The sequence below is a fragment of the Calidris pugnax genome, unplaced genomic scaffold, assembly GCF_001431845.1.
Source record: "Calidris pugnax isolate Ruff unplaced genomic scaffold, ASM143184v1 scaffold24, whole genome shotgun sequence".
Classification (NCBI taxonomy): Eukaryota; Metazoa; Chordata; class Aves; order Charadriiformes; family Scolopacidae; genus Calidris; species Calidris pugnax.
The window spans coordinates 39,691,692-39,715,701 of record NW_015090922.1 but is presented as its reverse complement, the minus strand read 5'-3'; the positions used below and the strand labels follow the sequence as shown (position 1 = coordinate 39,715,701).

At 43.2% G+C, this 24,010-nt stretch overlaps 1 protein-coding gene across 6 annotated transcripts in view; it reads right to left on the bottom strand.

Annotated features, from left to right (window-relative positions):
- ARID1B (AT-rich interaction domain 1B) overlaps positions 1–24,010 on the bottom strand; it is a 313,503-nt gene that overhangs the window by 94,346 nt on the left and 195,147 nt on the right. For all 6 annotated transcript variants that reach the window (XM_014950916.1, XM_014950919.1, XM_014950920.1 and 3 more), the window contains one exon: positions 11,147–11,390. In XM_014950916.1, the coding sequence (XP_014806402.1) occupies positions 11,147–11,390 (244 nt within the window). The remainder of the gene's footprint in view (positions 1–11,146; positions 11,391–24,010) is intronic.

The window sequence follows — 24,010 nt, the reverse complement described above, 5'->3', positions numbered from 1 at the left end:
CACTCCATCATCTTTTTCATATTTGTGCTACATTTACCATATCAAGGACTGGGTTGCGAGCAAGTTCCAGAGATGTCACTCTACCGTAAGAGCTAAACTGCTCTCAAATCTCCATTAAAAACCACCACGCTGAGCTAAGGTGGCTTGCAGAACCCTAGCTCTGACTCTTCTCTGCACACAGGCAATAGCATAAACATCTTAATTTCAGGACCAGAAGCTACGTGTTTGACATGATATAACATTTAATTCAAAGCAAAGTTGACACTGACGGGATGAGGTAGCTATTCAATATTTTGTTTCATCCTCATTATTCAGCATGTAGTCCCAAGGTATTACTTATGGAACACCATCCAAATGTCACCCTCACTGCAGAATAACTCATTATATTATGGGCTTTTTAAGAAAAAAAAAAGGATTAAGTAGCTGAAACTGGGGTCTGCCAAATTAGACATCCAAGTTTTTATTCCCAGGTTGTGTAACCTCTGAGTAAGGTATGAAGACTTTTAACAAATACTCAGGAGTATAAAGTGAAATAATCGTTAGTACTGCTTAAACTGACAACGGGGTGAGTGGCAAGGGGCAGGAAAGCAAATATATTGTCTCCCCCAAGGCCAACCCTCCCTTTGCTCGGGATGGGAAGGGAGAGCAGCAGCAGCCACTGCAAGAGGGTCTGTTTCACCCATGTCCCATCCAGAAGCCACCTCTGCCTCTGGATGGGAGGGAAGCACCACAGCATTTTTTTCTCCTGAGGGTTTTTTGGCAACAAGGCCATGGCAAGCTGTCAATGGAAATCTTTAAAAGGCTGGGACTCACCCGAGTAACGAATGGGTTTCCAGTAGGCCACAGCAAGCACCTCTCTGCCCGAGGACTATTCCTCTCCAACAAATTTCAAAATCCTGCTGCAAACCGGGAAGGCACTAGAGCTCCTCAAAATTAAGGAGGCATCATTTATTTATTTAGGTAAGCGAAGGCATCAGTAAGTCTAAAATCTAGGGATCTCTGCTTCTCTAGCCTCAGTAACAGCCACCCCAGGCCTGCAATTTCACTTCAGTTATGAGAAGTTGCATTTAGCGGGGGGACACCAAATTCTGCTCTACCCTCTGCCTAACTCCGCGTTGATTTAATACGTTATTCCCATTAAGCTGGGGAGAGTTCCCAGCCCAGGGTGTTTCTGCTGGAGGCCGATGGAGAATGGCGCAGCCCGGGATAGCAACCAGTTAAATCTTCTCTAATCCCCGCATTGAGGAACGGTGGCGCACAGCGGCGGGCGGGCAGGGGCTGAATAGAGCAGGCGAGCTCCTATTTCTCTCACCAGGCCAAATTAATAAAAACAAAACCTGATTTCTCCTTCTCGTTTTCCTATTCTTCCCGCTCCCCAATATTTTTCCCTTCTTTCAAACAATTTATTATTATTTTTTCCTTTTTTTTTTCTCTTTTTTTTTTTTTTTTTGTTTGAGAAGCTTAATGTTTGGCTGCCTTGTGAAGAAACGGGCACGGTGACAGATGAAAGGCCGTATTCATCGCCTAATTCAGAATAGGGGAAAAACCGACTGCTGTGCATTTAAGATTCTAACAACCTTGCAATTTTGTATAGCCGTTTTCCCCAACCCGTTCTTTTGAAGAAATCTGCTTTTATTCTGTTAATAACTAACCACAGTTGCAGCAGCATGGATCCGATTAGCAGTTCTTAGGCTACAAAGGAGAGGGGGGGGGGAGGGCTGTGAACAGGGTTGCCAATTTGTCCACCTGGGTCCCCAGGAGAAAGATTAGATGAGGCTCTCACTCCTTTCTTCCCCGCTCGCTCGCTGCTCCACACTAGACAGACCTCTTCAAAGCTCAGCCACTGACTTCATTTTATTTTTTTTTTATTTTTTTTTCCCCCTCTAAAGTCTCATTTATCCGCCCCTCCACATGTTTTGCGCTCTGTGTCACCGCGTCCCTCCGAAGCCACGGCGTGGATTGGGATGAGAGGGGTTGGGAGAGGCTGCAGCCACAGCGTCCCCGCCGCTTTCGCTCACACTCTCTATGGGGCCCTCTGAATTGCTTTCAGATTTCCTAAATTATATTCTCTTAAATTTGTGCAAACCGATGAAAGAAAGGGTCTATGTTCTTCAGGGAACAATCCAAACCCCGTAATCATGCCATATTTATTTTTTTCCACTCCGTCCTGTTAAGCCTTTCATAAAAATGATAGTTTTGCTTGCATTTAGACTGAAGTAGAAGATTGCAAAGGGTTGCATGGACTTAAGTCATTTGCAATTACTTGGGACACAACATTACATGTTTGTTAATGAAAAAAGCATATGCTTCAGCTACAGAAAAAACATTCTCAATTTCTTTACGAAATGTCAATTAACCGGAATATAAAACTGTAATTGATGCAAGTGCTAAATATCTAAAAGCTCTTAACAAAGGACAGGGTAGTATTTCTTCCTTATACTTGGCTCATTTCTTCCTTCCAGAAATGAAATCTACCCTGCCACACACCTGAAACTTAAGACTTCAGAATTCCATTTAGGGAGCTAATCCAAGTTCCAAAAGGAGTAATTTTTCATTATCAATGCTCATTCTCTAGACCACATTTATAACTATGAGAAGTTCTTCTCTAAGCTGTTCCTCATTGCAACTACTACTTTTAAGAGCCTGAGAAGCACAACAAATGTAGCAGACGTACAATTCTAGTATTTGCCATCTATTGAAAACCTTAACTCCTAATTATGATATGGCCAAATTTCAGCAAAATCATATATCAATTTTCATTTATACTATCTGCAGTGTGAAAACATGCAAGATACCAAAGGAAGGGTGACTGCAAACTGCAATTGCTGTTTCTTATTCATACCTTTTTTCCCTTGATCTGGCTACACGTAAGAATTGCTCAGAAAAAAATATTCATCATCGGGGTGCACTAACTCGAAAGACCATCAGTGATGGAGTTTCACTCCTCCCTGCTCCCCCTGACTCTCCAAGTTCAGGCAGGCAGGTGGAAACTGATATGTGGCAACGAACTGTTCTGATAGTCCTGCCTGCTGCTTCCCATACAAGTTCATTTCCTGTGATTAACGAGCATTTTAGTAGAAAAATGTTATGTGCTGTCATATATACCATCCTCAAAAGGAAGAAAAAAAAAAAACCCAAACCTCTTAGATAATCTACTTTTTCTTATTGCATTATACTGCGTATTACACAGCCACGGTCTCAATGGTTCTTGGGGACGGGGGAGAAAAGGGCGAGTCGAATGCATAAAGGATAAAAGCACCTTGAGGCAAACCCACTTCCAAAAACCATTTGGTGGGTCTGATCTTCCTGAAGACAAGATCTATCATGCCATATTTAATCTCACCCGACAACGATAAGCTCCAAAGACCGGTGCAGAAGCGGAGCAATTCTTCATGTATTTTTAATCAACTGAGAACTTTCATCCGGCGAGTTCCCTCCGCAAGGTCACACGCACCACGCGCGGCCACGTGCCTCTCATGCAGTTTGCAAAAGCCAACTTCTATGTCAGCTTCTGTTTGGAAGGGGGAGTATCAACGTTAGCAACCCCTGGTTATATCATTTATAAACATGCAGATGTGGATTATTAAAGATTAATGCATTTTGGGATTGGTGTCGGCATTCCGTTTGTCTCACGCCGAAACCAATTCTGTTCTTCATTAGTCAACGACAACCCACATCACCCTGTTGTGGAAGAAAAATCAAAGGTGCAAGCGTGAATTGAGAATAAGTGATGAAACTGATTACTAAGAAACTTAACGGCTGTAATCAATCAACACATCACAATAATTTGAGTCCACTGTTGTCTGGAGATGGGGAACAAACAGAAAGGCTCGCTGTCGGAGTGAGTTGTTCTTTTGTGTTTGCTTTCTCAAAACCCACTTTGCAATTTGACTTCCATATCTACCTATGGAGCGATGCTGTCAAAGGGCCATTCAAATCTTTCAAGCTGCAGCTCAACCTGCGTGAATTCTGTCCCTAAGGAAGAGAGACAATATCTTGCTTTTCATTCATTTTTTAAAAAAAAATTATTATCTGGAGGTAGTGGAAATGTTCTTTTTTTGAGGCTAAATGGCTATTTTCTAGCTGGCCCAGAAGTAATTCAAGCCATCTTTGCAATTGTTCGGGTTCCTTCTAAGAAGGGACGCACCATGTAGCTGTCTAGTCAAACCTGACACTAACTATGAAGCATGAAGTCCTCTTCAAGGATCTCTAATGGCAGTGATACACGGTCCACAGGAAAAATGAAAACTGCAACAGCCTATCCCATCACAGAAACCAAAACACCTCCGACATTTACGCTCTATTTTATCTTGGTGTAACAACCATTAGTCAACAACAACAAAAACATACTGATGGAAACGTGAGAGACTTTTCCCATTCACTCATCAATCACTGCTCAGCATTGCAAAGGACGAGGGAGTGAAAGACAATCTTTTAATTTATGGTACTGCATAAATTAATGCTCTATTTGGCAACACAAAGAAGGGAAAAGAATCTATGTTTGTGTAGCCAAATAACTACAGAATAATAAAAAAACCAACCCAAACGCTTAAAAACAAATATACACTGTATTAAATTTCTTGACAAAGACATAAGTGGGTTGAGCAAAAATGTTAGAAAGAAATGCACAGGTTAATGATTAAATGTAAACAATAATTGTCCAATGACGGCCTTAAAGTATACATCTAAAACTAACAACAAACATACCTGTCAAATCTTGGCGGCTGCGGTTGAGTATATTTGAATTTTGTTACGTGAACCAGAGCACATGAATAATTATGCAAAGATTTTAATTGGATTTCAACAGCCGTCATGCTCTGGGTGGATTTGTACCGGCACGAGGCTACCCGTGACTCGGAGGGTGACAAGATGTGGCCTGCCCTATGCCTGCTGCCATGGCCTGCACGGCCCCAGCTGCCCCTTTGGCAACCACCCCCATGGCCATAACAGCCCTGCCAGCAATCGACGAAGAAGACATAACCAGCTATGGGGCAGAGCACGGCTATGGAGATGTGGGAGATACCCATATGGTCTTCTGGGGGAGGTTTAGATGTTTTTTGGGTGCAGGAGGACCCTCAGTGCCAGGCTCCTCGAACCCCGCAGGGTGTTCAGCCCATGGGGCAGGAATGTTCATCACTGGCTCACATCGCAATTAAACACTGAAGGTGAAATGTGCGACCGTGAAACACCAACACTGATAAACCAGGTATTAAGCAACTGAAAACACTCACAACTAAACACTGAAAACTACCCCTAAAAATAACCACCCAGGGCACGATGGTTTTGGTGATTTGTTGTTTTTCTATCTGACGCTTAACTTAGAACTGATGAAAAAACAGCAGGTTGATGGTGCTGGAATATGAAACCCTCTGTCATCAGGAAAACTTAACAGGAGGAACTCGAACAGCGTGTCTCTGCCTCATTTTGTCTCCTGCACCTGTTCTGGGAAGACCACCTCTGTGGAGGAGGACACCTCCCCGATCTCTCTGGCCAGACTGATGGTACGATAGCAGCTCTGGCAGTGCCTTTTGCACCACGGGCTTTCAAGAAACTAGATTGAGACTCTTTCATTATTTCATGAAGCTTTGAGACAACAGATTATTCATCAGTTGTGACCTGGGCTGAATTCTTATAGGTATCCCAGGTTAGATGCTCCGTAAGCCAGAAGCAATGCCTCAAGCTAGAGCACCTTACAATGTGCTTATTCTTCCTTTTATCAAAAAACAGGAAAACTCCAAATGCTCTTCAAACCCTTCAAAAGAAAGGGTTTGAAACTACTGCTACGTGAAACATTCACATATTTCATTTGTAAGCATTCTAGATTTGCAAAACTGCTGAATAGATATTTTCTGCACTAGCAGTGATTAAGAACATAGCTACGTCAGTGGCATTTTGTGTTTTGGTTTTTTTTCTGGTCCGGATGCCAATGAACAGCATGCATCTTCCTTGCAACAAGCTGTTGCAAGATTTTTGCCTCCGGAGAAGCCAAGGGGGAAATATTGATAAATGTGTTAAAATAATCTTTCTAGACAGGGGGATCATAGCCATTTTGCAAGGATATAATCCCCTTTCTTCTTTTGCAATTATTTTAGGGTACCTGTAAAACTTCAACAAAAAATATAATATTACAAATTCGCTTTCATATGGCAGTCTTCTCTCCCTCAAATAATGCTGGAAAAGAGTCCACGCTGTACAACGTACCAGCAGTGGTGGTCGATGGAGTGAGCATGTGGAATAGCTCAATCCCAAGCAAAAGATTTTTCCAAATTCTTGTTTAAAACAAAATGTGTCTGATTGGCTTGTCTCACTGCAGCCACTTCCGGAAACAGTTAAACTTAAAGGCTTCTCCTCTTATAAGGCATGAAAGAAAGCATCACTTATATTCAGGTTTTTGTATTAAAATGTCCTTTTGGACTATGATAGACTACTGCTCATTTTTTTCCTCCTCTCAGCATTTTAGTCACTCTAGTCTATCCATACACTGACTAACATGCACACCAAGGCAAGATTTCCTGTTACAGCTCTTTCTGGGCATCCCATTCCCCTCTTGCTCCTTTTTATTTGCCTGGAGAGCTAGCTGTAATTCTGTAATTCTGATGGGTACTGGATTTCCACTGAGCCAGCTGATCAATACAGGAGGGGAAGACCTCCAGGTTTGCAGAGAGTAGAGCTCATCACTGAATGAAACACATCCATTGACTCATATAATTATCAGAATTAAGAATGCAGGGTCTTTTTAATCAAAGGGGAGTGCTGGCCACTGGCTAGCATGAATTAAGATGACAGGCAATAACATTCCTAAGTGAGAGTATCCACGCATGGATTTCCTTCTGAAAATTGTAACTCCAGCTGTATCCAAGCTCCTTGGTGAAAAAAGACATCAATGCAATTGTAATAAAAACAACAATGCAGTTGATGCTTAACAGAGTGAAAATAAGCGTGTTTGTTCAAATGTAACATGTATTAAAAGCGCAAGTCAAAATACTGATCTATGTAGAAAAAAGAATACTTTTATGGATTTCTAAAGACAACATTTGTTATTCATTACGAGTATAGCATACCCTTCGCTTCTTAACTGATAAAAATTGCTGCACAGGTTTAAAAAGAATAGAATTGATTAACTCATACAAAATCTGCTTGTCCATCATGGGTTAAGGGATTCCTGGCCTATCAGCAATCTTCCACAGAACTCTTAATATTAACAATTTTTGCTGCTTACACCGCAAGGGAGAAAGAGCTGACAAAAGCCTTTGGCCAGTGAGATCAAAATTGGGGATGGGGGGGCGGGTAGAAAGGGGAGTTTAGCTTATTTACATTTTTGCTTTGTTAGTAAACTGGAATGGCTGGAACAGGAGGGAAAGGAATAAAAAAAAAAAAAAAAAAAAGAGAGAGAGAAAAGTGAAATTAACAGCCACTAAATCTTCTGGCAACAGCAGTGCATTTTGATGATGTGCTGCGTCAGCTTCCACTAATGGTTTAGGGTTGAATCAGGCACAGTTCAAGACCCAAAGCAGTGCGGGGCATCACATCTCCCCCATTGGAAGAGCACGTCCCCTAATTACGAGGATGGCTACAAAATAAAAGAGCTCAGGATTTCTGGCAAAGCAGAATAACGATCTGCTTAGCAGGAAATCAGAATGCCATTTTGAATCTCTAAAAATCTTAAAAGAGTAGGGTTTCAGTCCTGTAATAAACAAGCGCCTGAACGAGAAGCGTTACCATTTTGAGAGAAACAACCTTTCTCAACAAAACCCATCCAAGTTGCTTTTTTGGCTCTTAGGGGTTAATCTCCCCGGTCTATTCCGGTAAGGCAGACGGAAACAAAGGCTGTATATGTGTGTGTGCCACTTTACCACACAACAACATACCCGTCCAGTATTTCAAGAGAGCAGAGGAAGGAAATGCCCACTGAGCGAGGGACGTGCCAATGTCACCGCTGCCCGTGCCAGTCCCTTCCCCTGACATTGGCGGCGTGCGGCAGAGGGGACCGCGGGGCGGCCGGCTCGCCGTGGGGTGGGGAGGCAGCTTAAACAGGCAGTGGAAGAGAATCAGCCATTTGGGAGGTTTAATAGATGGGGGGGGGTGGTGGTGGTTGCGCTGTTTTGTTTGTCTGCCCTTTTGATGTTAAATTAGTCTTCAATTTTGTGGCGAGGAAGGAGGCACGGGGGGAAGAAGGACGCTTCCCTTCCAGTAAACCCCGGGAAAGCAACACCTTTATTTTAACAGCCTTTCCCACCACGGACCCCCTGCAACATTTTGGCTTTCCCCGGCCGTAGCTATCAGCCACACAACAGCTGCTCATTTTACAATGACTTGCCGGAGAGAGAATGATTGAAAGAGCCAATCTATGTCACGGGGAGAAGCTGTGGCACAACATCGCAGGAGGTAATAGGAGAGGAATGAGGTCAGAACAAACAAGGGTAGGGTGAGAACGGAGAGGAAAATAGCAGCGAACAAAATTATTAAAGGCGAGGCCGCTGTACTACACAATTTATGTCTAAAAAAAAAAAAACGGCTGCAACCAGCCGCAGAAATGCAGACACGCTCTGTGCTACTTTTTCATAGGGGTCTCCTGAAAAAAAAGAAGAGATGGATGGAAAAAAGCTGATGATAAAAAAAAAAAAAGCCACCCAAGTCCTAGTAATGAAGCTCAACGGTGGCAATACACTGAGCTGAAAGCACAGCCTAATTCCTACGGCTCAAAAACCCCAGCACCCGGCGGCGTCCCACCGGTCGGGGGGTTTTAAATAGCAGCCTCGTGTCATCTTCCAGCTTGGGGAAGGTGGTGATGGCAGCAGGAATGCTCCCCTCCGGAGAGCCCTGTGTTAGCTTCTGGCCTGGGAGTTCACCTTCAGCAGGAGGAGCTGCAGGGACCAGGAGCTCGCCCACGCCGGGGAAACAGTGGTGGGTGGGTTTTGATTTAGCATCATTCATAAAAACCCTTCCTGGGAAAGAGTTGCCTTTGTGTTACTGCAGCAGACCAGAAAACCACCACGGCAAGATGGTGGCAGGGTTTGCACGAAGAGGCAATACTTTCCATTAGAGATCACAAAAATGAGCTTTTGGGCTCAGCTGAAGTGAGGAAGCGACTCTGACCCTGACCTTTGGGCACGCAACCCTTCTATTTTTACCCCACAGGGATCGATTGGGTTTCATGAAAGTTACTACTTTGCCCTCCACGCCGTATTGTTCCCATCCTTATCTACCATGGCTACAATAAAGCTATTTTCAACGTCACAACATTCTTTCCCTATTCAGCAGTCAGGCTGCTAAAACGCCAATCCCTTTAATTGCCTGAACCCGACTGTGGGAAAAAGTCCTTTCCAGCTTGGGGGACTATCTGGCTCCACTCAACAACAGGGATGGGGAAACACGCTGCAAATACAAAGCTACTGTATTGCAAATAATGCAAATACTCCAATCCTGCCACCCCCACCTCTATTCCTGCCCCACCTGAGCCCGTGTGCTGCTGGTCAGAGTGGCTGGAGAGGGATGCAATCACTGCAGGGCACACGTGTAGCATCAGGGCTCAACACGCTCAGGCCACGTTCAGCACACAACATTCCTGCATCCATTGAGCTTCCTCCCCACCTTGGCTCATCCAGTTTAACCTCTGCATGCAAACAGGCACAGAATCACAGAATCTTCTAGGTTGGAAGGGACCTTAAAGGTCATCTTGTCCAACCGTCAACCTCACTGACAAAAATAGTCACCCACACAACAAACAAGGAGCATCATCACTAAACCATACCTCCCAGCACTACATCAACCTGTCTTTTGAACACCTCCAGGGATGGTGCCTCAACCACCTCCCTGGGCAGCCCATTCCAATGCCTGATAACCCTTTCAGTGAAAAAATTTTTCCTAATATCCAGCCTGAACCTCCCCTGGCGCAACTTGAGGCCATTTCCTCTTGTCCTGTTGCCTGTGACTTGAGAAAAGAGACCGACCCCCACCTCTCTACAGCCTCCTTTCAGGGAGTTGTAGAGAGCAATAAGGTCTCCCCTCAGCCTCCTCTTCTCCAGGCTGAATAACCCCAGTTCCCTCAGCCTCTCCTCATAAGACTTATTCTCCAGACCCCTCACCATCTTTGACGCCCTTCTCTGGACCCGCTCCAGCACCTCAATGTCTTTTTTATGGCACCTAACGTTTCCACAGTCACCTTTGTATGGAATACCGAAACACGCGCTACTTCGCTGAATTTTACCCTGCATTTGGTTTACAGCACATCTAATGAAACAGCATCACTGGTTTTGGTTCTTTTAACTGAGCTCCATGTGGATGTTTTTGTGGTTTTGAAGCAACTGGTGTTATCCCTGGGGTACTGTCAGCACTCTCCTCCACTTAGGAATTCCCCTAGTATTCCAAATGTCAGAGAATAATCAAAAACTTGAGCATCGGGAAGAGAATAAACTCATCTGAAATACCAAATACACACTGCTGCCCGACCACCTGCAAGTAACACGCCGGATGGGTGGGGACAAAGTAAGAACTGGAATTAACACATGCCTTGTTCTTTTTTCTTCTGGGTATCTTAAGAGATTTCCACAAAGTTCTGAATGTACATGAACGACTCTGTGTCATGCTCTGTGTGGCACAAGAGAGTGAGTGGCAACCATGCCACTGGCATTTCAATTATCACTGGTAGGGCTGGATTCCTAGTAATTTGTTGACCTTTGCAAATATTAAGAAATATCTCATACAATATTTTTTAATCATCTCCAAAATTACACTATCACAGTAAAGAGCTGGAAAACCCCCGCCTTATCCCACAGGTCTGAAACCACCACGCAAGTCCAAGAGAGCAAACCAACGAAAATACACGGTAAGCACAAAAAAGGAACCCTATAAATAACAGAGAGAAATATCCAACAGACAGATGACACAAGAAGCAAATACAAAAATTACGATTGAGTATTCTCATCTGTCCATGATAAAGACATTTATCAAACACATATGTGGAGTCAAGTTCAATTTTGAGCACTCCAAGAGCCTGGCAGCTGAAGTTTAGATGGAATTTAAGCCTGCTTTAAGTATTTTTATTTCACAGGATTCTCAGAAAATAAGTGACTTTGGAATACAGGAGTATTTATTTACGTAATAAACCCACGTATCGTTTTAATTTGGTTTGTTGGAACAAACTTACCTGGAATACTCGCTGGAGAAATGGGACCAGATCTCGACTGGTTGCTTCCAACGGGAGAGCCTACGGGGGAAGGCGATGGGCCCCCGGGGATGCCAGAGAGATGGGGAGAAGCATGAGGGGAGAACGGAGACTGTGCAGGGTTGCTCTGCTCCCCTTGGCTGCTCGTGGAGCCCGACGCGCTAACGGCCGAGCTCAGGGTCGCTTCAGTTCCAGTCGGCAAATCGTCAATGGAGCCAGATAAATCCTGAGGAAAAAGCAAAAAAAAAAAAGAAGAACGTTAAGTCGTGGTATGAACTGATAATCAGGCCACAGGACTGGAGAGCTGGCACGACGACGATGTCCATTTGTTTACATCTTGCAGCAGATAATCGTGAGGTTGTCTTTAAGGTTGGCTCATGTAGTTTAATGATGGCAGAAAACGAGGATAGTACGTAGAATTCTGCGCTTAATCTCTAATTCTTTTGAGAAAAAGAACAAGCGAGGGCAACAAATGAATTGGAACCAAATTCACTCAACATTGAATTTAACCTTTTCCATCTGGATTAAGCTTTCAAAATTAATCCCGCAAATTCTGCCTGAGCATACTAAAACTAATGAAAATGATACATCAGTTTCACTTTCACACAGTATTTCATTTTGGGGTTTGCTACCATTACAATCACAGCTTATGCACTTCACTCTTTAAACCATCACCAAAACGAGAGAAGAAGGGTGTAAAATAGGCAGCCCTTCACCTTGCAGAAGGGATACGAGAAGAGGCCCTGACCTCAGCAGCAGCACAGGACCTGCTGGCCACCTAGGAGGAGCAAGGAAGATTGTTTCTCTATTTCCAGATAATCCACTCCCAACCCCCTGCCATGGGGAAGGTCACCTCCCACCAGACCAGGTTGCTCAAAGCCCCATCCAGCCTGGTCTTGAACCCCTCCAGGGATGGGGCAGCCACAGCTTCTCTGGGCAACCTCTTCCAGTGTCTCACCACCCTCACAGGAAAGAATTTCTTTCTAGCATCTAATCTAAATCTCCCCTCTTTCAGTTTGAAACCATTACCCCTCATCCTATCACTACATTCCCTGATAAAAAGTCCCTCCCCATACTCCCTAAAGCTGTAACACAGGAGTTATACTGGTAGCCACAGCTTCTCTGGGCAACCTCTTCCAGTGTCTCACCACCCTCACAGGAAAGAATTTCTTTCTAGCATCTAATCTAAATCTCCCCTCTTTCAGTTTGAAACCATTACCCCTCATCCTATCACTACATTCCCTGATAAAAAGTCCCTCCCCATACTCCCTAAAGCTGTAACACAGGAGTTACACTGGTCTTTGGATCTGTGGGAGTAATTTGTTTGATGCTTCCATGACTATTGGCAAGGCACAAGTTACGGAGCACGCTACTATTTGTAATAGCGAATTAAGGTGCAAACAAGAGGCAGAGAGCTACCTCACATATAAAACAGGTCATTAAACAACCTTTGAAGCTTTCAATAACCGGGATGACAGTGTGTTACTTTAAGTGATACTGACTTCACTTGACCAGCTCATGCGAGGGGTTGCACCGTAAACAACGGGACCCATCATCCGAGTAGCACAAAAAGAACAAGCAAAGAGCTTCAGGAAGGAAAGCCTTGCTGCTGCCTAATTTTCATAACAAAAAATAAAGGTATTTTTAAACATCACAGAACTTTGCATTTCATGCAAGAGGTGTATTTAGAGTAAGAGTCCTGCCCGACACGTGGGAGGCTCACAGCCAGCCCTCTCTAACAGACAGACGCAGTCAGTTGTCCAAGCCCAACTCTCACCACAGGTTGATTCTGCTTTTACCGACAAGCACAAAATCGCGTGCGTATTTCATTAATTGTACATGTATTTCAATAATTTCATTCATTTCATATGAAAAGCAGAAATTAAGTTTGAAACTTAAAAAAGTAAATCTATGTGTGGACTCCGCATTCACTCTAGTAGACTCCCAAATCCCTACAAGTGGAAATTTAATTGCAAAATGGGCAATAAACTATTTTCATTGTTTCTCTTTCGAAACCATTAACTGTAGAAAATGTAAACAAGAAATAACACCATTTGATACTGTATAGAGCAACGCTAGAGATTTTTCACAGTAGAATGTATTTGGCAAACAGGTAAGCAATTACTGCTTTTCCATACATAATATGGTATTCTTCTAAATGGAATCAAATCGCTTCTGTCGTGATGTGTAACAAATGCTGCAGGAAGTGCTGATAAAACAAATGCTGCTGAAAAGCATATAATAAACCCCTGAAAACCGAATGTAGCAGAATAGAGGCTATTCTAAAGGAATACAAATTCTGCATAAAAAAACCAGACAAGACACCCAACTGATAGAAGATGGAGAAAACACAGGGTTTTACATTGAGAATAACACAGAGTTTAAAAGGGTGTGTGGATTAAAGCTTTTATTTGTTTCAGCAAGCCACGAAGCACTCAAAAAACCAAACATGCCAAAATAACCTAAAGCCATAAAGCTGTTAGCACTGTCCACGATGAAATTATCTGTTGTCCAGGGACCAAGGCAAAACCTGACCGCTCCACATAGCACCTACCCAGTGCCAAGTGTGTGGGTGGGGAAGAACTTGGGGACAGGAATGAAGTTCTCTTTTCCCATCAGGTTGTATCTGATTTCTCCATCCTCCCACGGGGGTGGAGTGACTGAGGTGTCCCAGCCATTCCCCTCAATCCCTGCCTTCCAGGGATTTCCTCACCAACCTGATGCAACTGCTTCAACCAAAGTGGAAAAGGAAGAGGACATTGGTGTATTTGAGAAGTGATGCCACGCCAGCATCCCCCTTCCCCGGCACGAGCACTGGGATTTCCTCCCCGGGCCTGGGAACTTTGCCATCAACTCATCTGCCAAGGATGCGATGGTAGCACTCATTCATCAGACCCATCTATAATATATAGAATCACAGAATATTCATGGTTGGAAGGGACCTTTGAGATCATCAAGTCCAACCCTGATAACGAGGGTGCTCTCAGCACAGCACAAAAGGCTATTGCCTGTCTAGAAGTCTAGGCTGCTCTCCACAACCTTTACCTTGTGTTACAGAGGACTGAAATGAGGAATATGGACCGTTCTGCGCAGGGTGGTTTGCAGATCATCACTTTGTATTTTTTGTTAGCATACACTTCCTGGCCTTACCTAGTCTTCTATAGCAGAAAGCCTGAGTAGGCGAGCAACTGGGAAACTTCCAGCATACAGAGCCTTTAGAAACACCTCTGTTATCCACAAAAGCTAATTGGGAAATTAAAGAGAAGGAGAAGAAAGACTTTATGTGAAGCACCCGGACAGAAAGAGCAGAAGTCAACTTACTGTTCTCCTATTATCAGTATTTTAATGCTTGCTTTTACCTCGGTTTAACAGAACAGTAATGAAGTCATGTGCAATTTCCACATCACAATCATTTATTTATATATAAAACACGGTACACATACACATTATATACGTAAATTACACGGATATACTTGCATTTACTTAGCATATCCATATGTAAAGCTATTAAAAAGCCTACTAATAAGAGAAATTCACAGTGGTTTAAGCATACAGCCTAGTTAACAAAGAAGCTCTGTAACTAATACTCCTCTAGAGGACAATTTAGTCAGCAGGGCACCAACTCTATTCTTCTTTTATAAGTACTATCAGATCTATGATGCCTGTAAAGAACAGAGAGACCTTACTTACTGCATCTCATTCAAACCAAGGCACCTTCAAGCTACAGTGCTTCCATTTATCTTGTTGGAAAGTTGGCAGGTTAGGTAATTGCTGGGATTTTTTTAAGGGGATGAAGTCCCCGTACCCTAAGGCATGCCTTAAATTTTGCCTCTTTTCAGAGGCTTTTTCTGGAAAGCACTCATTTCTTCTAGTAAAATGAAGCAAGTCTAAAATTACCAGAAATCTCTTGTTTCTTGTAGATCCATTTCTTGTAGAGTAATCTTTTTATTCTTGTCTACTGTATTGGTATGACTATATTTTCAAATGTGGCACCAAATCTAAGAGAAAATGAAGGACAAAATAATTCTTTTCCCCTGTCACAAATCCATATTACAGTTCTGTATTCGCTATGTCAGCTTTACATCCCAGGACGTCCCAGCCAGCCTTCAAAGTTCATTTCTAGACAATACCTTGATTACAAACTGAAATGTCCCTGGGCAGGATTTATCTCTTTAAGCAAAGTGTTTTATCTCCGACTATCTTCACTTCTAGCCTCACCTTCCACCCATGCACAACCTTTATTCTTGTCCCTCTGACAAGTACAAGAGCTAAAATGAACAGGATCACATTGTGCTTGGGATTATAATGTTATGCCTTCCTGGTGGTACGATCTTATCAGACTGACAGGAGAGACACTCCTGAAACTGCACACCAATTTACTATTGCAACGCGGCCAGCAAGGGGTAGGAGGAAGCAAACTGCTCATATAGAGCCAGGAAACCTAAAGTTACTTACGAACAGAGCGTAAGAAAAAAAATAAATAACATCCATATATAATATAATAACGTTAACTCACTCGAGGAATACACCTAGATCCAATGAAGAGGGAAAAGGAGACTGGAGTAACTTGATAATACCCCCACAATTTTACACGCAGAGTGTGACAGGATTAGAGCATTCACCATAGACCAGAAATTTACACTGCAAACATTTCACACAGTTCCTGGTTTTGCTCAAGAGTGTCTCAGCGGACATAAACCAAGGTTTTACTAAAGGGATCCCTTCCTAAATACCTACAGTAGAAAAATGATGAGCACCTTTCTCTGGAATCAGTGGAAAGTGTGGAGCACCTTGCTAACTGAGCTCCTACACCACTAAATTACACCCTGACTGTAGTTTGGGGCTGTCTTGCAGGGATTGTGCACAGTATATACAACCTGGGATTGATTTAACCTTCCCCACTATCACCTACCAGCTCCTTTATGCTCAGGGAGTAGAAGAAAAGCAGAGGTATTCTGTAGGTATTAAAATTAAAAGCCACACAAAACCTCCCGGTCTCCCAGAAGCTGAAAACCCCAGGCTGTACCCTGCCATCCGTTTTGCTAGCACAAATCCCAGCTCTACGCGTAGGGAACTGGCTGCAGGATCAAATTCAGCAGGATCAAAGCCCTGCTCGCTCCTTTCAGGCCTTCCTGCAGTATTTTCATTAGGATGGAGGATGGTGCTGCTCAAAAGACAGGATCCTGCATGAAATATCCATCCCCTTAACACGAATCGCCGCTTTAAGAAGTAAAATTGTATATACACGCAAACTTATTTTCCATGTAAGTATGTAAATATATATTCAAGCAGACATCCACTCTGCTATTGTTTCGGAGCCATGGGGGATTATGAACAATATGCTCTGTAATTGAGATTAACTTTGAACAAATGATTTGGCTGACAAACACACACACGCACACAAAGGGAAAACCCACAATAGCTCTGTTTAAATTTCAAGATATTTGTAAGACCTCTTTTCATCAAAAAGCAGCCTATAATAGCATGTTTCAAAAAGTCTTCCAAAGGCCCTGCTGGTCACATTGTCGAGGCAGCGAGTGAGCTAACAGCCTCCCATCGCCTGTGCAACTGGAAAAACACACGGGCACAGCGAGGATGAAGACCACGAGGAAAATCCTTTCATATTCAAAGGCTGCCACCCCCTACACGGGTGTCTTCTCTCCACGCCAGCTACGTTGAGACCCTCAACAAAGCACACCAAACATACCTCAGGCACAGCCTCAAATACTTCTTCTTCAACAGGAGACAGCAAGGCTGCCATTACATTTTTGCCAAAGTGCCTTTTACAGCCCTTACTCAAATGAATTTGGGGAGAGAAAACAAGGTCCATTCTCTGAATCTTGTTAATTCAAGGTTTGGAGAAGGAAAAGTAGACAGGAGCACTTCCATTTCAAACACCTCCCTGAGGAAAAAGCTTGATTTTTATTGACGGGCACAACTCTACCTCAGAACACACTACTGGAAGGAGGGGATTTGCTTCAGACTAAAAACTGACTTGCAAGACAAACCCAAACTTTGACAATAGTTGGGCAGAGGTAATTTTTTCTTAGTCACAGTACTCGTCGGTCTTACTTTATTCCACTTACTGGATGTTTTAGTGTTTTTACCCAAATTTTCAGCTTTAACATGTATGTAGTAAACCATTCATGCAATACTCTAGATGAAGGAGATTCTAAGTATATGATAAAAACACTAGCTTCTTGCACTATATTTAGTGACAAAGCACCACTTGCTGGGGAAACACATTCCCTTCATTCTGCAGACATCACATACTTCCCAAAATAACTCAGCTACTGAACCGTGTTGCAAGGACTCCGATCGGTATCAAATACTTTCTCTGAGAAGTTACACAGGGAAGTCCCTGAGGATGCAAAATATTTTCCCCAAAAGCCTTTAGACTCAGTCAAGCAACTGAGAAAAAGCAGAAGCAAACAATGCAGCGCCAGTGCTCTGCCTGCTGTCTTCTCAACCCATGGGATCCTGGAATTACATCAGTCTTCAAGAAAGGATCTACAAAAAGCCAACTCGGAAAAACAGATTCAAGTCACAGCTTACTACCTAATCGCTAAGCAAATGACTGGTTTGGACAGTTCTTACTCCTAATTTGGATACGAAGTTCATTCCCAGTCTTAAAAAATCCCTCTGATTAAAAGCGTACAGAAATTATTTCTAAGAAAAGTCTTAGTCCTAGCAAATAAATACTTGCCGAGAGTGGAGAAAAGGCAAAGCAAGGTTTGCTTTTTAATTTTTTTAAATAGGTTCACTAAAGCTGGTATGAATTTTGCCGCTGACTATAACCAACTTGGGTTTTTCTCCAAACACTCACTCAATGGGAATGTTTCATCTGTCAAATGTAAAGGATCTTAAGTGGACTTTCTGCAAAGTCAGAACCAAAAAAATAGTTAGACCTTTCTCCGTGCCTTATTTTCCTTTTTTTAGGTAACTCCTGGTCCTACAATATGAACACTGAAGTGTACTTGATGGGCTGGTGCTGAGCGTCACTGGTTTGGATCTCAGAGGAAGGACTCAAGATGAAGGAGTGTGTAAGGGAGGCTGGGGCTGAAGGCACATCTCACACACCTGTGTGACACCTTCATCCACAGTGACCACCTTCTGTAGGTATTAAAATTAAAAGCCACACAAAACCTCCCGGTCTCCCAGAAGCTGAAAACCCCAGGCTGTACCCTGCCATCCGTTTTGCTAGCACAAATCCCAGCTCTACGCGTAGGGAACTGGCTGCAGGATCAAATTCAGCAGGATCAAAGCCCTGCTCGCTCCTTTCAGGCCTTCCTGCAGTATTTTCATTAGGATGGAGGATGGTGCTGCTCAAAAGACAGGATCCTGCATGAAATATCCATCCCCTTAACACGAATCGCCGCTTTAAGAAGTAAAATTGTATATACACGCAAACTTATTTTCCATGTAAGTATGTAAATATATATTCAAGCAGACATCCACTCTGCTATTGTTTCGGAGCCATGGGGGATTATGAACAATATGCTCTGTAATTGAGATTAACTTTGAACAAATGATTTGGCTGACAAACACACACACGCACACAAAGGGAAAACCCACAATAGCTCTGTTTAAATTTCAAGATATTTGTAAGACCTCTTTTCATCAAAAAGCAGCCTATAATAGCATGTTTCAAAAAGTCTTCCAAAGGCCCTGCTGGTCACATTGTCGAGGCAGCGAGCGAGCTAACAGCCTCCCATCGCCTGTGCAACTGGAAAAACACACGGGCACAGCGAGGATGAAGACCACGAGGAAAATCCTTTCATATTCAAAGGCTGCCACCCCCTACACGGGTGTCTTCTCTCCACGCCAGCTACGTTGAGACCCTCAACAAAGCACACCAAACATACCTCAGGCACAGCCTCAAATACTTCTTCTTCAACAGGAGACAGCAAGGCTGCCATTACATTTTTGCCAAAGTGCCTTTTACAGCCCTTACTCAAATGAATTTGGGGACAGAAAACAAGGTCCATTCTCTGAATCTTGTTAATTCAAGGTTTAGAGAAGGAAAAGTAGACAGGAGCACTTCCATTTCAAACACCTCCCTGAGGAAAAAGCTTGATTTTTATTGACGGGCACAACTCTACCTCAGAACACACTAGTAGAAGGAGGGGATTTGTTTCAGACTAAAAACTTACTTGCAAGACAAACCCAGACTTTGACAATAGTTGGGCAGAGGTAATTTTTTGTTAGTCACAGTACTCGTCGGTCTCACTTTATTCCACTTACTGGATGTTTTAGTGTTCTTAACCAAATTTTCAGCTTTAATATGTATGTAGTAAACCATTCATGCAATACTCTAGATGAAGGAGATTCTAAGTATATGATAAAAACACTAGCTTCTTGCACTATATTTAGTGACAAAGCACCACTTGCTGGGGAAACACATTCCCTTCATTCTGCAGACATCACATACTTCCCAAAATAACTCAGCTACTGAACCGTGTTGCAAGGACTCCGATCGGTATCAAATACTTTCTCTGAGAAGTTACACAGGGAAGTCCCTGAGGATGCAAAATATTTTCCCCAAAAGCCTTTAGACTCAGTCAAGCAACTGAGAAAAAGCAGAAGCAAACAATGCAGCGCCAGTGCTCTGCCTGCTGTCTTCTCAACCCATGGGATCCTGGAATTACATCAGTCTTCAAGAAAGGATCTACAAAAAGCCAACTCAGAAAAACAGATTCAAGTCACAGCTTACTACCTAATCGCTAAGCAAATGACTGGTTTGGACAGTTCTTACTCCTAATTTGGATACGAAGTTCATTCCCAGTCTTAAAAAATCCCTCTGCTCAAAAGCGTACAGAAATTGTTTCTAAGAAAAGGCTTAGTCCTAATAAATAAATACTTGCCGAGAGTGGAGAAAAGGCAAAGCAAGGTTTGCTTTTTAATTTTTTTAAATAGGTTCACTAAAGCTGGTATGAATTTTGCCGCTGACTATAACCAACTTGGGTTTTTCTCCAAACACTCACTCAATGGGAATGTTTCATCTGTCAAATGTAAAGGATCTTAAGTGGACTTTCTGCAAAGTCAGAACCAAAAAAATAGTTAGACCTTTCTCCGTGCCTTATTTTCCTTTTTTTAGGTAACTCCTGGTCCTACAATATGAACACTGAAGTGTACTTGATGGGCTGGTGCTGAGCGTCACTGGTTTGGATCTCAGAGGAAGGACTCAAGATGAAGGAGTGTGTAAGGGAGGCTGGGGCTGAAGGCACATCTCACACACCTGTGTGACACCTTCATCCACAGTGACCACCACTGTGACAGCACAGCCTGCGAGGGGCAAGAGATGCGACCAGCCCTCCCATCTGCCTATGCAGGACTGCCATCCTAACCAGGAATATGATATTTTTCTGCTGAATATGGCATCTCACAGTAGCATTCAATTCCCAGTTCATTTAAAGAAAGAATTCTTTCTTACTGCATTTATTTAACAAGCAGAGGATGTGTGTTTGTAAAACAACCTTAACTAAAAATAAAAACTGTTGACCTGTGGACACAGGTGTCCAAGAACAGAATATGATATGCCCGTATCTGTCAGACAAGGGATGAGAAGAGGTTGCTAAGATGGGTATAGTCACACTTCTGTGCCTACAGTGATCCATGATGGGATCTTATTTGCTTATCCAGAGACGAGCTTTACAGCAAAAACAACTTCAGGAAATTAGAAATTCAAAACTGAGACCATAGTTTGGAGGCACAGGATGGAAACACAGACCATGGCACACCACCCTGTCAATGCTGTCTGCCCCTCATTATGGGGTCTGCAGCTCCCCAACAGCCAATGGGAAGGGGCTCCTGAGGTCTCCAGCTGCATCAAGAAATCTCCTAATGGCATAAAAAAAAGTCGCTAGTTTACAAACATCTACTCCCGTGTATGAAACAATAAATACTAATGACCCATGTGCTATCAAAGCAAATTGACAAAGTCTAACAAGGACTGTAAACAGGTAAGGCACACAGCTTGTTTGACAACAATACTTTTTTATATCGAAAATAAACAGTAAACCTCCAGAACAGAAAAACAATAACACAGCATCTCTCAAGATACAAACTTCACTGTTCATCTCCGAAAGAGAATGCTTAGCACGTAGAATTTCTGGATATAAAATTTAAAAACAAAAAGCCAGGAACCCTTAGGAGCCATTTGTTTCTTCAGTATTGTAGCAAAGAAAAATTCTCAGCCAACAACTCTTGTAGCTACAGCATCAGCTATTTATCATCAATAAATCATCAACATTTAAAACAACCAAATCAATGAAAACCACAACGAATTGCCCCTATGAAAAAGAAAGAAAAGTTGCATTTGTGTAACTGCAACCCAATAAAATTCAGTCGTACTCATACTACTTCCCATCCATAGCTTCCTCAGTGCCAATCTTAACCATCTCCAAACATGAAATCCCTTCTGTTAAACTTCAGGTTTTTTCATATAAAGAAGAATGAGGTGAGAGATAACAACTTCATTCCTTTGTGTCTCTTTGGATTACAACCATTTTCTAGCTCACGTAGCCTACAGCTACCTCCCCAGGGAGAAGACAGACTGACCTGGCAGGGTAAAACAGAGAGGAAGCTGACTGAAGGAAAACACGCGTTGATCCAGAACCTTTCAAGCTCTCTGGAGCTTGTTATTTTGGGGATCACCATCCTCCTCCCCCTCCACAGCAAGGATCTGAACAGCCACTGGGTGACTGCTCTGCTCCCCAGCCCAGCCCGTGCTCCTGACCTGTGCTTCTGGCCATCTTGAATCCAGCATCACAAAGCCACAAGATTAAAACACCTGCACCTGCTACTCCCCCTCCCGTTACCTACTTGTTCTACTTTCACAGGTGATGCAGAAAGAAATCAGCCCAAGTAAGCAAGCAGTAGCCAACCACAAGGCAGACAAACATGGATTTGAGCAAAAGAATATGAGAAAGAAGAACAAGACACTACCAAAAGAACATACGGGTCAGTAGATCTGAAAGAGACCTAAAATTTTAGCAGAAGCAGCAGCAATACACAGTAGAAATTACTGCTTACTCCCTTTATTCCATTTACTCTGGCTACCATACTTTTGGAAACTGGCAGCAGGTGCAGGCAGACACACCTGAGACTACGTTGAGACTACACAGAATCACAGAATGATATGGGGTTGGAAGGGACCTCTGGAGAACATCTAGTCCAACACCCCTGCCAAAGCAGGTCCACCTAGAGTAGGTTGCACAGGAACGTGTCCAGGGGGGGTTTGAATGTCTCCAGAGAAGGAGACTCCACCACCTCTCTGGGCAGCCTGTTCCAGGGCTCTGCCACCCTCACAGGAAAAAAGTTCCTCCTCATGTTTAGGTGGAACTTCTTATGTACAAGTTTGTGCTTGTTACCTCTTGTCCTGTCACTGGGCACCACTGAAAAAATTGGCCTCATCCTCCTGACACCCACCCTTTAAGTATTTATAGGTGTTGATCAGTTGCCCCCTCAGTCTTCTCCAGACTAAAAAGACCCAAGTCCTACAGCTTTTCCTCATTAAGAGAGATGTTCCAGGCCCCTAATCATCTTTGTAGCCCTCTGCTGCACCAGCAGTTCCCTGTCCTTCTTGAACTGGGGAGCCCAGAACTGGACACAGTGCTCCAGATGGGGCCTCACCATGGTAGAGCAGAGGGGCAGGATGACCTCTCTCGACCTGCTGGTCACACTCTTTCTGATGAACCCCAGGTGCATTGGCCTTCTTGGCCACAAGGGCACATTGCTGGCATATTAAAAACCCTGAGATTTTGCAGGTGTGGCTCAAGCAAAAAGGAGCAAACACCACTTCAGAACACCATAACAAGAAATGTGGTAAAAATCACACCATGTCTCTCCCTGCAGTACGCCCACACGTGATTGCAGTGCAAAGATTCTCAATAGGTCGATGCAGGGCAGCTCACGTAGGAGAAGCTCTTTAAACACCACCACACAACCTCACAGGGTTTAATGTACCTCACTGTTTACTACTACAGACATACTCTGAGTCACAGCCACCTATTTTGCAATTAGAAATTAACTTCTCTCCACATGTGCTTCTCATACTACCCCTCATTGCATTCAGAAGGCATTAGCCCTGCTCTTAGGGAGTCTGGACCTACAATACTATCTGATTTCGAGACCGCAGCTGAGAGAACAGAAAAAGTGTTGGTCCAACAATCAATCGCCCACCGATCACTGAAAGCAGATCTTTCCACCTCACAGTAAATTGGGGAAGTTGAAGTTGTTCTGACAGCCCAAGGTTACCTATGTGTGGATCGTGATAAAGGGCTTGAATAACTGATGAACCTGTACACCTGTACGCCCAAGGTTTACAAGCTCTTGATCTACAGCACTCGCCTTTTTGGGGTTTTTTTTGGCTTATTAATACCCTTTGTAGAGTTATGGTTTGATAGAAAGGATGTCCCAGCAGGTTACCGTGGGAATAAGGATCTACAAAACAGAGTTTTTCATTAGCTTAGGGCTTGTGCATGCATCATACTGCGTCTCTTTCTTCTCTCTCCCACAACACCCTGTAACCAAACACCACAATTCAATGAGATGGTAAATAAGCCACAGACACATCTTAAAACTTCAAAAACACAGGTGCTCCAATAACTTTCCATCTCTTCCTCTTGAATCAGAAGCTGAAAAGAGCAGAAAAATGTATACACCAAGAAGAGCAATAAATATTAGAAAGGCTTCATTTTTAAGGAACTGAATAAGGTGACTTGCCTCAGAGAACAACATTAATGAATTAATTCTCTCATTTAACAAAACTGGAATAAACTGGATATCATAGAATGGTTCGGGTTGGAAGGGACCTGAAAGATCACTGAGTTCCAACCCCCCTGC